The sequence below is a fragment of the Grampus griseus genome, assembly GCF_964374135.1.
Source record: "Grampus griseus genome assembly, chromosome: 14".
NCBI lineage: Eukaryota > Metazoa > Chordata > Mammalia > Artiodactyla > Delphinidae > Grampus > Grampus griseus.
This window is the reverse complement of record NC_139008.1, coordinates 44,685,915-44,699,744: the sequence shown is the minus strand read 5'-3', so window position 1 is coordinate 44,699,744 and position 13,830 is coordinate 44,685,915. Positions and strand designations below refer to the sequence as shown.

The following is a 13,830-nucleotide window of genomic DNA, read 5'->3' as shown; positions in this document are numbered from 1 at the left end:
GCCTCCGTCACGGAATACTTTGAACGTTTCCTTTTAGGTGGGCAGGTAGATTCTCAGATGCAGAGAAAATCCACACTCTTGGTTTGGAACCTGTCCTGTGTTGCATTTTCCTTTGTAGGAAGAAGAAGCGCCCTGTCTGCTGAGAGGAGTTCCGTTCGGCCTCTGAACCTCAGTTTCCCTGTTTGTGAATCAGAGAACTAATTCCCACCCTCCCGCGTCACAGGGCCTTTCTCAAGAGGACCAGATTTAATCAGATTCAACAATCTATGTACAACACTTACTGCTTCCCAAATGACTGATGCTGAGGGAATAAACAAACTCGTAAAATAAGATGTCCATCCTCGAAAAAATCGTAAAATTCAGAGGAAGGTACAGTTATGTCAACAACCAGGATGCAGGGCTGAACTGGTGATCACGAGGCAATCACAGTCCCGAGACCCCGTCTCCATGGCAACCCTGCTACCCGCCTTGCCCCCACTTTAATGACGAGGGTCCATCACATGCCTGCAAGGGGGCGGCAGGGCCCAGCCTGTCCTGCTGGGACTGGAGATGGTGACCCTTGGGAGCAGGGGCTGTGTCTTCTGAACCTCCTTGTGCCTCAAGCCCAGCAGAGTCAGTCTCTGAGTTTTCTTTTTTTTTTTTTTGTGGTACGTGGGCCTCTCACTCTTGTGGCCTCTCCCGTTGCGGAGCACAGGCTCTGGACACACAGGCTCAGCGGCCATGGCTCACGGACCCAGCCGCTCTGTGGCATGTGGGATCTTCCCGGACCGGGGCACGAACCCGTGTCCCCTGCATCGGCAGGCAGACTCTCCACCACTGCGCCACCAGGGAAGCCCTCTGAGTTTTCTTAACCATGAAACATACCATACACACAGTGATGTGTATAACAGTTTGAGAACCGTGGCCCCCCAGCCCGAGCTCCCCTCTGCTGACTGCACCCCCTCTCTACTTTCTCCCCATCATCTTTCATCACCTAAGGAAGCATCACTACAGTTTAGATTCTCCTCCTTTGAACCAGATGTAAATGGACCACGACAGGCATCTTCTAAGACGTGTGTTTTCTGCTTGCCGCTGTCTTGAGGTTCAGACAGTTGCCGTTCCCTCCAGGGCAGGGCTGATGGCAGTGGGTCCATGAACGCTGCTGAGTGAAGGCAGCAGGTGTGGGGGGTAAAGACTCCGTGTGCCCGGTAGAGGAGGAGGGGGGAGTCCTGGGCTTGCGGGAGCCTGAAAGCCAGGCTTGGTGACAGCTGCACCCCCTGGACCTTTGAGGATGGGCCTGACTCTGCTAGGTGCCTTCATGGGTCAGGAGGCAGCCAGGGATTCCAGCCAGACAGGGCACAACACCATGGCATCAGCAAGGGCAGGGAGAGGGTTCGGGACTCCTGGGGCCGAAGCAGGACTTCAGTCCCTGCAGACACTGCTGCCCCCACCACCTCCACCATCAGAGGAGACCCCTGCCCAGAGGGGGGACTGGGCTGCCCACGCCCAGGCCCCCTGGTGAGTTCTTGAGTCACCGGATCTCGGCATTTCTAGGTGGGGCCCTGAAAGTGGTCATTCACGAAGTCCAGGGACTCTTCCTGCTCTCTGCCTTTCAGCCTGTTCCTGTCCATGACCTTTCCCAGGACGAACGTCCACCAGACACAAAAATTTCACAGCCCTTCACCCAATTCAGTCCCGTGGCAAGAGGTCCATCCCCGAGGCCGACAGAATACACGTGTCTTACAAACCTTGCTGGGACCACATCCGGGGAACGAAGACATTACAGTAGGTGACTGAGAAGATGCCCACGCTTCCCCAACTTGTCCACCTACACATAGTTTGAGTCCACATAGGGATTCCCTGGTGTAGACAGACAGACAGCCGCCCAAGCCACTGTTTATTCTTCAGCTGAGTCACAAGTTGGGCTTTGGTGACATGAGGGGTTACAACCGAAGGCCCTAGGGAATGGACAGCTGAGTGTCGTGCTGGGATTTTGTGAGACACCCCCCGCCTCCCACCCAAGATGCGCAGCTATTTTATCTATCGTCCATCCCTATCTATCTATCTATCTATCTATCCGTCTATCTATCTATCTACCAACCTACCTACCTATCATCTTCAAACTGGCCTCAAATGACCTGATTCCAATGAAAACACAAGCCCAGTCCCCTAGAGGCCATAGGGGCAATGGATACCCTCCCTGGCACTTAACTGGCCCCTACAGAGTACTGTGAATTCAATCAATCTCTGCTGGTCAGTCGAGTGCCCAGATGCGTGAACCCGTCTGTCTGGCAGGTAAGTGTGGCCCCAGCTCACTGGTTGCTGGAGGGGAGTGCGCCTCTGGGTGACAAGGACACTGGGCAGTGCTCAGCTAAAGGAACAGTCATCTCGGTGTCCCTGCATGGCAGGACCTGGGGCAGCGGCAAACAGGAGCCTCGGCCAAAGGCCAGAGCCATCCCGATGCTGCTGATGGGCTTGGTGGAGGCGGGAAGCCTGAGCCGTTTCAGGCCATGCACGGCTCCCCCCTGGAGAGCCCGGGCCCCCTCACCCTTGGGATGTGTCCACCTGGGGCTTCTCCCTGGAGGACCCCACATTCTGCCCCCGTCACCCCAACCACCCTTCCTGATCCTGCTGTGTGTCTTTTCCATCCAGCAGAAGTGGGAAAATCTTTAGACCCCTGTGATTTCCCCACCCTATGACTCACTCAAGACACCCTCTCTGCTATGAAGACCCACAGGGAGCCCCGCTCCCAGGGGTCACCATGCCCTGCCGTGTGGGACAGCTGTACGTGCCCTTGTCATTGACCCTGGAGCCTGTTCCAAGGCTGCAGTGGGCCCCACCTGTCATTCCCGCAGCACCTTAAATGCCCTGTCCATCCTCACCCACGTGGAGCTCTGACCCCTTCCCGTGGGTCAGGGAGATGACAAATGCATGCTTGTCTGGCGGGGAGTCAGCCGTCCGCAGGCCCCGGCTGTCTGCGGGTTTGGCGTCCACCCTTGGTTTGCTACCAGGAACAGAATCTTCAGGTGAGATTCCCAGGGGGTGAGGTCCCGCCCCCTGTCCCCCTCCGGGCAGCTCAGCTCATCCTGAAGACCAGGGAGGGGCTTTCAAGAGGTCAAGGGGGCGACATCACAGCCACAGCCTCACACTACTTCCGGCTCCACCCGACGCTCCCAAGGTCATTGACAGCAGAGCACAGACGTGAGCCTGGCCTCTAGTTGGTTAGAGACGGGACAGGTGTGTTTCCGAGAGGTCAGGTCAGCTCAGGATCTGAATCTACACTTAACTGTTTATCGGCAAATTGGGTCAACAGATGTCAACACCCGTGGCAACAAAGGCAGGTGGACTTTGAGGGGACGACACAAAATTGTCCTCAGGGCTGGAGCTGAAGCCAATCCACAGGGGCCCCTGGGAGGCCCTAAAAAGCCTCAGGGGCCCTGGAAAGGCAGCTCAGTGCCATGACCACTGGGCATTCGTGGTAGCAGCTGTTGGCCTACGGGAAGGCAGCTCGTGGATGATTTTAAACCCGGATGCTGCCCTGAATGAGAGGTGGCCTCCAGCATCCGGAGAGGCACAGGGTGAGTGGCAGGGGTGAGGGACACCCTGCCCTGGCTTTTGGTGTCAGTGGGACCCCGTTCCCAGGCAGCTGTGTGGCCCCACTGTCTGTGGCATCTCTGGCAGCCGCTGATGGCACAGTGACTGAGGGATGTGGCCTCCCCGACAGGGTTCTCCTCGGGACCCGGGGTAGTTCCCTGGGGAAAGCTGGAATAGTTGGGCAAGCGGGCACGCCTGGTGGGGGGTGACACCCGGTGGAGCAGGATGCCCAGGGAAGCAGGGGCAGAGAGGGGCCTCGGGGCGGCAGGAGCCCGGCAGCCTGTGGCGTCTGCAAGGATGTGGGCGGACCTCTGCTGTGCAGAGGAACCAGACACCCACCTTTGCCAAGACGACACTTCCATGGAGGTTGCCTCAGGCCCCCTCCCCACTCGCCCCACCACCCACTGGCAAAGACTGGCTGAGAACATAAACCAAAGTCCTCTCGGGTCCCTAAGAGTCCTGACCCACTAACATCTGGGCGCAGATGTGATTCCTCACTGTTTTGGTAAACCACGGCTGAGGCCGCGTGCCGTAAGAGGGGGTGACGGGTTAGGGTCTGACCATCTAGGTGGCAGCTGACTTTGCTGTTTCCGGGGAGCGTGACTTTGGAGAAATTACAGGCACTGGGTCCCCGCTGCAGAAAGTGTTTTGACGAGAATGCAACGAGCTGGTGCAGAGCGGACACTGTGTCTGCGGTTCCGCCAGGCACCCTGTGGCCTGGGGGGTGGGTGCCAGGCGGGGCCTGTCCTCACTCTCCAGACACTTAGTTGGTGCCGGGCGAGTTACCTGCTCTCACCCTCAGCTCTGACTCCCACCTGCCGGGGCTCTCGGGACTTTGTGGGGAAACTGGGCCCAGGGCCTGGGGCAGGGCCTGCCTAGGTGGTGCCTCGTCTGGGGCGGCTGTAGTGACAGTGGGACAACGTAGCCCTAGGGGGGCACACGGTGGCCCCCAAACACTTCGAAGATGCCGTGTGGGCAGCGGCCGCCCACAGAGGCACCTCCCCGACGAGGCCAAGCTGGTGGCAGTGCTGGGCCGCGCTGTGTCCACCTGTCAAGTGAGCTGCAGGGCCACACGCGGCCGGTCAGTTGTCCTCGGACAGGCTGGACCCCGCCCCCTGCACACTCATGGCCACAAGGCACCACGTGTGGTTGTGGTGCGGGTCCTGGGGAGGCCTGGAGGAACCGAGACGATATGGGGAGGGCTAAACATTTTAAACGGAGGCCAGGGGGAGACAGGAAGGGGGTCCAGGACCCCAGAGGGGCTGGCATAGAGCCCCCTGATGGTGGTGGAGGAGATGGGGGAGAGGACATAATCAAATCCAAAGATACGCAACTTTGGGCACCTCTTGAACTAAAAATGGACAATTTAGGACACACACAAAGACCATTTCACACAAGGGCTCACAATGAATAAACCCAAGAGATTGGGCTGAATAGACAGGAGGGCACAAACCAGCCGGTGGACGTACCCTCAGGGCCTGAGTGATGGGGACCACCCATCTCTGCATGCCCGTGGCCAGGCCTGGCCTCCCCGCTTCCCCTACCGGCTGTCCAAGGAGGCGGCCTAACCGTCACCCTCCCCTAGAGATGAGGTCCAGAGAAGTGCGCCCAGACACTAAAAAACAGGATCAGACAGCTAAAAAACCCAGATTGGTTTGGTTCCAAATCAGCCCTCTATCACCAGGTTCCTCTGACTCATCCCGGGATGTCTGGGCATCTTCCCTGTGTCCTTAGAGCGTGTTTTTGGTGCCTCCATAGATGCAAGTGCCTGATGGACCTCGGATTTGACCCAGGAAAGCAGTGCTAATGATTTTCAGAATATTAAGCATTTAAGGTCGAGGAGAAGAGAGGCAAGTGAGGGGATCAAACCTGAGTCCTTATTCCAGGACAGTGGTTCTTAATTTCTGCTGCACTTTGTAATCACCAGGCTGCACCTCTGCTCAACCACATAAGATTTCTGGGGCTGGGACCCAGGCAGCAGGGATGTTATAGGTGCTGTGGGTGGAACCACTGCCCTGGAGAGACGGCCTCTGTGTCCACTGAGGGTATCGGTATAATAATATTTACTAGTGTGTTCAAGTGGGAACGTCAGCAGCTGGGAATGCTGTGATTCTCATCTCAGGACCCCCTGCTACTGCTCCAGCAGCTGAGCCCTGGCGGCTCTGCAGCTACTTCAACAACAAGGAAAAGGTATTGGTGAAACCCAAGGGTTGATATTAATCAGAAAGAAAAGCCTTAAGCAAAAAGGTAAAAGGTAGCTTTTGTTCAACAATGAACACTCGTGAAACAGCAATGAAATGGTATTAAAATGTCTGTGATTACGTATTTCTCAGCATTCATCTGATAACTAAAGCAGCATGAAGCAATAGTTGCACTTAAAAAAAATGACAAGAAAATAGCTATTCATTTAGTTGACAGAGAAGGTTCGTGTCCTCTGTAAGATCACTAGTGTCACTGTCATCACCAAGGTGAATGTCAGCGCAGGCGGGTAGAAGCATCCCCCTGCGCTCGTCCTCACACTGAGGGGGCGTCTTGGCTCCTTGGCCTGGAGTTCCTGGAGAAAACCTGGGTCCTTCTGGGAGGAGTCTGGGGAGGGGCCGGCCTGCCCTGGGCCCCAGGTCAACGAGGCCCCGGGATTGCATATTGCCGCGTGGTGGCTGCGGAGTATAGACACGTTCCAGAGGAGGCCTGACGTTCCTAGGCTGGGGACAGCGTGGAGGGAGTGACACTCTGGGCCTGGGAACGACTCTGGCTCTGCATTCTCAGGGCTGGACCCCTCTGGAGAGCCGTGACAGCTGGGGGTCCTGCCAGCAGCTGCTCTGTCTCTCTTGCCGCCCAGCCCTGTTGCCTTCCTGCAGGAAAGGCACGTGGCCTGGGGGGCAGTGCCAGAGGAGTCAGGTGGGGCCACAGACAGAAGAGCACGTGTCCCCTGCCCCCTGCCTGTTGCACCATATTCCATAAAAATAAACACATGTTCCTGTTCGTCTATTGCTAATGTTATGGCATTCCAGGCACTGGCACCAGCGTTAATCCACCAGAATCCATCCAGAGACAGCCGCGAGGGTCGGGATCTATGGAGCTTCCACTTAGAAGGGTTAGCAGTGCCCATCTGTCCCATGCTCTGCACAGTGCTGTGAAAACGATATGAAAGGGTGAAAACAAAAGGAATCCATGGGCAGAAGGTCCCAGGGCTTTATGGCGTCGTTGGCGATGACTTACACTGTACAGCATCACGCAGGTGTGTCTACCTGTGTGTCCACCCTTGCCAGGCCCGCTCCTCTGCACCCGCACACAACTGGCCCAGGCTCTTCATGCGCATGCGCCCGGGGAGGCTCATAGGTGGTTGCTCTTGGAGAGGTAGGCGATGAGGGCCACGGCCACGCCCACGTAGATGCCGGTCCCGATGGTGATGGAGAGCACGGCCAGGAAGAGGGCCCGCCGGGAGCTGGTGCTGGCCTGGTGAAAGTCTCCCTTGGCCACGGCTTTGTTTGTCTGCAGCGGGAGGAGGGAGAGGAAAAAGGGGGCCAGGATGAGCAAGGTGAACCGAGAGGGGACTCACCGAGGGGGAGTTGTGCAGGGAAGGCGGGGGGCTGTCGCTCACCACTGCTCCCCCCTGCCCTGCAAGGCAGTCAAAGCTTAAGGGAAAGAAAGCGAAGCCCCAGGGACACCCAGGCCGGCAGTTGTCAGCTGAGCACCAGCCGCGGGAGTCCCGGGTCTCAGGCACCAGGACGCGAGGGCGGGGACGTCACAGCTCAGCGGCCCCCTTTTGCCCGGTAAAGATACGTGAACAGTTTTCTAAAGTGTGTTCACACTTACCTCCTCTGGTCCTTACAGTGTACGGCGGTGTGGGGAAGGAAACCGCAGTTCTCGTTACCGGAGAGGAGCCCGAGGCGTAAGATCCTCCAGTGGACTGCGGGTACTGAGACTCCCTCAGCCGGCGGCGCGGGAATCTGCGCGCCCGATGCCCCCTCCCTGCCGTGGCGGGGCCGGAAAATTCATCCACAAGTGAAATAACGCGAGGTGAGACCAGCGCCTCTATTTCTGGTCACCCGATTGCACAGTGAGGTGTTAGTTTAGTAAGATTCATGTTGCCTCGGGGTCATGAGGCAGCTGGGAACATGGAGGTTTCGGGTGTTGTGTCTGATATGGCGTGTTTTTTTTTTTTTTTTTTTTTTTCCGGTACTCGGGCCTCTCACTGCTGCGACCTCTCCCATTGTGGAGCACAGGCTCCAGACACACAGGCCCAGCGGCCATGGCTCACGGGCCCAGCCGCTCCGTGGCATGTGGGATCTTCCCGGACCGGGGCACGAACCCGTGTCCCCTGCATCGGCAGGCGGGCTCTCAACCACTGCGCCACCAGGGAAGCCCTGATTTGGCGTCTTGTGCTGGACTCCACCTCCACCACTGCCAGCCCCCTCCTCCTTGTCCCCTCGACAAGGGAGGCCCCGGGCTGTGGGGACCATCATGTGATCCAGCTGTGACATCACGGCTGATGCCCCCTGAGTGATGGCAGATGAGGGTGGAGGCCAGCAGGGCAGGTGCCCCCGGAGCGTCATGGGGCGCTGAGGAGGGCTGACCCCCGGCAGGGCGGGGTCCTCCTCGTCAGGGCAAAGGCAGAGCCCCTCCCCGTGTGGGACGTCCTGACCCCCTCAGGACCCATCTCCAGAAACCGGACTCTCACCGGATCCCATTTCCATGCGTGTTGAGTGTATTTCTACTTTTGCGGGCAGGATGGGAGATGGCATCCTGTTTACTCAGACACCGAGGTCCCAGACTCAGAGGTCACTAGGAGATGACTTTCCGTCCTCCGCAGCTCTGCCCCCGACCTGATGAGACGTCAGGTGGAGAAGGGCCTCTGGTCTGCTCGTGTCCTTTTCTTTTTTCCTCTAACTTCTGTTTCTTCAGGGCCAGTTTTATGTCCTCGTCCCCAACTTTTGGGCTTGGAAGTGAGCCTGGGGGTTCCCTGTGGACGATCTTTGATGAAGCGGAGTGAAGAGAACGTGAGCACGAAGCTCCCAGGACAACAGTAACTACGTCTCAGCTGAGTTCACCCCAAACTCTCCAGGCCCCTCCCTGCTGGCCCCCGGCCTCTGTCAGAGTGGGCCCCCCAGCCCCAGCCCAGCCGGGGCTCTGCTGCAGGAGCCACAGACAGACAGACAGACAGACACACCGGGAGGCCGGGCCGGGCGTTCGCACCCCGCGGGGAGCTCCCAACTCCAAGGGCTGTCCGTCTCATCTGGGTCCATGCACGGCTGGAAGCCCCGGTGAGCTGCTTATAATGCCTGCATCGGCTGGGCTCCCCGAGGGCCGCCCTGGACGGCCTGACCCGCGGGTGTGGGACCGAATCCGGGCGCTCCATCCTCTCTCCTGACGGGTGGGCTCACTGTCCTCTGCTGACCTACATCATCCCCAGCCGGGCAGCTTAAATCAAGAACAAGCCGCTAACCTCTCCCAGGTTCCGGGGTTAGGGGTTTGGGAGCCCCTCGGTGGGTGACTCTGCCTGGGCCTGGAGGGGCCTGGGCTGCAGTCTCTTGACGTCCTGGCTGCGTTGTGGGCTGAGGCAGGAGCTCACAGCGTCCCCCTACTGGGACCCACCCGCTCCTTCCTTGCGGCCCCGCAGCCCTTGGGTCCACCTAGGGTCCCCTCCCAGACGGCGGCCTGGCCTCACGGTCTCTGGGGACCAGCTCCTGGGGCCCCTGCACAGAAGTGGGGCTGCGGCTGGGGGTTGGCTGACGTTTGCACAGCTGAAAGGAAACTCTTGTGAAGAAGGACGCACACATAGGGCGACACAGTGGGTGGCCCCTCCTTCCAGGAAGAGCAGAATCCCGGGGGGTGCAGCCTCGGGGCAGTGACAGATGGGGGTCCCGCTGAAGCTCATCCTGAGGGGGTCCCCAGGGGCAGCTTTCTGTCCGTGTGGCCTCTGTGACCCCAGAGGCCGACCCCAGGGCTGCCGCATTGGGCAGAGGGAGGGGCACGGCGTGTGTCACCGGACAGCCCCTCGGGCCCTGTCTGCAAATGGCCGTCCCACTCCCCCCAGGCTGGGAACGTCCCTGCAGCTGGTTTTCCTTCCCTGCCCTTTTGGCCAGAGATCACCAAGTGAAGTTCATTCCTTTCTTTTTTGAGGTCTTTTGCTCAGAAAACAGAAAGTGCAGGTGACTGGCCTGGTTCTGAGCAGCATCTTCTGTGCGCCAGGGGCTCAGAGGGACCCAGAGAGTGTGCTGCCCACCCTCATGGACACTGCTTGGAGTATACGTCACAGGCGAGGGAGAGAGTCTTAACTCAGGTCGAAGAGAGCTGGAGGTCAGAGTCAGGGAGTGCCTGGGCCCCCGAGACACCGCTCGCTGGGGACTGGGTGTAGCCACCGCCCTGACCTGGGGAAACGTCCCCCAACCTACCCAGGACGTGCTGAGCTCACGCATAGCCCACTGGGATATTCCACATTCAAACATGTACTCTGGTTCTTTAGGTAAGTAACTACCCTCACTCACCTGGTTTTAAAGCTATGTAGAAAACCCAACTTTAAATTCAAGAGCAGAAGTAAAATACTGGTGCTAAAACTCATGGAAACACTGACTCCCTCCCTTGAATGAAGTGTTATTTAAATGGAGGAAATAAAAATCATAGAAACAGAGAACGCACAGCTGGGACCAATGTGCTTAGGCCAGAATTGACCATCAGAACCGTGATCCAGATACAGCGTGAGGTCCGTCCCAGGTGCTGCCCCCGTCAGCCTCTGAGGCTGGGACGGCTCTAGGTCAAGCACCCACGCGGAGGAACCGGCCATCAGAAGTCGGGAAGGTCCTCAGACACATTTCAAGCTCGTTTTGTGCAGGTTTCTAGGGTGAGAAATGACCCGTTTGCAGGGGAACGAAGTCAAACTCACATCCTCGGCTGCCCTTATCCTCTGACACTTCCTCTGTGGTGATTGGGAGCGTTTAGGGGCTGGTTTCATAGCAGGCTCGTCTCCTGGTCTGACAGGTGCCAGGCCCCCTTTCTTCTGGTGCTTCTGGTGCGTCCAGTCTGGCCCCGACCTGCGGCCATCCTCACCCCCTTCCCAGTGCGCGCCGCCTCCCTCCCACCTGAGGCCCGGCTCACCTGAGAGGTTTGTCTGGCCCTCGGCTCGGGGGGCCCAGGTCCTTACTCCTTCCTCAGCCCTTTCCTTCCTTCCTTCCTTTGCTCACTTGCAACAGCTAGAGGTTTGACTTCGCGACAGGCAACGGCCCAGGATGGCGACGGGGCTGCACAGCCGCGTTTGCCAATTTCCAAAACGAGAACGGAACCGAATTAGAGGTTCTGAAGCCCTCCATCCCCCCGCCCCCCGAGGGGACAAGGGGCTGGGTGTGTGGAGGCAGGGAGGAGATCTGAGGGACCAGAATGCGAGTCCGGGTTCTCTCCATGAGGGGCATAGGCGCCGCCTCCCCCTTCAGTCCCACTGAGAGCAGCTCCGACGGGACACTGGGCGTCTGTCTTGATGTGTGTCCCCTGCATGGAGGGCAGGAAACCCTTCCCGCCTGGACGACCCAGAAGGTAGGGGTGGGCTGGGCAGCAGCGTCGGCGGGGAGCCGGGGTCAGTGCTCTCTGGGGGGACGGGCCAGCTCTCCCGTCGGTCAGGGGAGGAGTGGGTACTTCCTGGGGCAGACGCAGGCTGCCCGGGCTATCTTAGACCGTGTCCGACAGAGCCCAATGGAGGGGCAAGCAGACCCCCGAGGAAAATTCCAAACTCTAGTCGAGGATGCAGAGTGTGCGAATGTGTGTGTGGGGTCTGCAGAGAACCCGCCAAATGCCTGGGTGAGGAAGAGAGCTGCACACCCTTTGCAGGTGTGAGGCCCCCATGGTGATGTGAGTGGGTGAGACTTTTCTACCCCCATCTGTCTCCACTCGCCATGCCTCGCCCCAAAGTGGCAGACCCCATGGTGGCAGCCTGGGGGTGGGGAGAGACCACACCCCTCCTTCCCAGGAACGGCTCAGGCATACCCCACCCGGTACATTGTAAAAGAACAGTGCTATCTGCCACCCAAGAATGGCTCAAAGGGAAGAGAGACACAGTGGAAATCCACACTCTCATCTGGTCCTGCTGAGAGTGTGAATTCCTGTCACCACTTGGGAAACGCAACACTGCTTACAGCTGGACATATAGACACACACACGATACAAGTGTTCCACTCCCGGCAAATACTCAACAGAAACGATGCGTCTGTGCACCAAGGACACCTACAAGCATGTCCGTAGCCATACCGACCATCAGAGCCCCGGCCTGGAAGTCATCCCAACATCCAACCACAGTAAAAGGATAAATGACAATGGTACCCAATATGGTAATGAAATAAATCTCGGGAACATGACGTTGAACAGAAGAAGGCAGACACAGGAGTCTATTGCGTCGAGTACAAAACAGGCCAAAGTCATCCACACTGTTGGCAAAGGAGCCAGATTGGTGGTGTCCTTGGGGAGGGTCAGTAACCGGAGAAAACACAGTTAAAACAATTTACTTTTACACCCTAAGATGATTTTAGAAATGATTCTACCAAGAGTTAAATGAACAAATAGGAACCATCTATAAAGAATAGAGAAACCCATTTCGTGAAACTAGTAAAATCTTGATATCAGAACCAGAGAAGGAAAGTAAGAGAAAAGGAAAGGAAGATGCTGATTCCCTACAGACGGATGCAGGTGAGATTCAGTGAGCGAGAGCCGGCTTCCTCTCCACGCTGCTCTCTGCCTCTGCATTTGCTGGGCCTTTTATGACCGTCCTTCACACCATTTTCACCCCTAACTCATCTATTATATGTCCACGGGGCTGTCCCTGCCCCCTGAGGGAGGGGAGGCCCCCGGGACTCCCGAGTCTCCATCCCAGGCTCACCACGGAGCGTTGCAACGGCAGGTTCGCGGGCTCCGCGCAGGACCACTCAGTGAACTGATGACCCAGCGGCCTTTCCTTCCAGCTCTCGAGGGTGACACGCTTTGGTCAGAAGCACCCCCACGTCCAGGAAGCCCTCGGCTGGTAATCGCGGGTCTTACGCAGAGTCTACGAGCTGATTAGGAGGATAGGCATCAGGCGTAGCCGAGAAGGAAGCGTCTACGACCACGGCTCCTTGCGGGTGTGGCTCTGCCAGGCACCCCCAAGGACCTGGAGGCCAGTTTGGGCAGGACGTGGTGCCTGCATGATGGAGGGGAGGGGTCCACAGTCCTCGGGGGTCCAGGAAGGAGGAGAGAGGGCAGCCAGGAGGGTGGCTGGTGGCTGCCGGGCAGGGGAGCGCTTCCACGATGGAGGCAGCTAATCTGTGCCGCCCCGCTTGGTGGCCACGAGCCACCTATGGCTACTTAGCACTTGGGATGTGGTGTGACTGTGAGTTTTAATATCATTTAATTTTAATTAATATAAACGTAAATAGCCAAATGTTGGGGGCCACCATGGTGGGCAGCACAGACCCAGGAGAAACGGGCAGAGAGTCCCACGGGGAGCGGTGTGGTGGGCGGGATGAACCCAAAGGAGGTGGAAACCCTGCGGCGGTTCAGGCATCAGTGCTGGGGGGCGGGGGTTTCCCCGCGCTCGGGAAACTGCTCCACACACGCCTGCCTCTGTGCATTTAACTGTGAATTTATTTTGGTAGCTCAGTGTCAGGTGGAGATGAAGGAGGTTGGGGTGGCCCTGTGAGAGGGCAATGCCCATGAAATCTGCAGAGGAAGGGGGGCCTTTGGACCCGGGGTGTGGAGTGGGCGTCCTGGTCTGGGGTCCACTGGCATCCCTCGCAGATGGAACCTATCAGGGGCTGATACTGGGCCCCAGGCCTCCGTGACGTGTGGCAAGGTCCTGCGCTCCATCCCTGCTGGGGGACACCTCCCCCGAACCCCGGGAGACGATGCTCCCAGGGTCTGGTCCTGGACTGAGTTCACCACAAGCTTTTGTCAAAGTCCTCATTTCCTTTGGCTGTAAAATACCCACTGTTGTTTGAGTTTCAGGAAAAACATGACTTTCTCTGCAATATATCTCTCCTTTGTTTTTCTTTTTTGTTTTTTTTTAGCCGCATGGCTTGTGGGATCTTAACTCCCCGACTAGAAATCGAACCTGGGCCCTGGCAGCAAAAGCGCTGAATCCTAACTACTGGACGGCCACGGAATTCCCCTTGCTTTGTTTTCCTTACGGTCGCTTATTTTAGGGCCAGGAATCGCTAAGGTTGGAGGAGTCCACATCCACGTCTTCCACAGACACGTGGTCCCGCTCCGGTCGAGGAGCTGGGTCCCGGCACAGCCGGGATG

General features: G+C 57.9%; 1 protein-coding gene across 2 annotated transcripts in view; it reads right to left on the bottom strand.

Annotated features, from left to right (window-relative positions):
- Window positions 1–6,906: 6,906 nt before the first annotated feature.
- Window positions 6,907–13,830, bottom strand: part of SYNDIG1 (synapse differentiation inducing 1) — a gene marked incomplete at both ends in the record, with an annotated part of 56,478 nt that continues 49,554 nt past the window's right edge. For both annotated transcript variants that reach the window (XM_082671291.1, XM_082671292.1), the window contains one exon: window positions 6,907–7,065. In XM_082671291.1, the coding sequence (XP_082527417.1) occupies window positions 6,907–7,065 (159 nt within the window). The remainder of the gene's footprint in view (window positions 7,066–13,830) is intronic.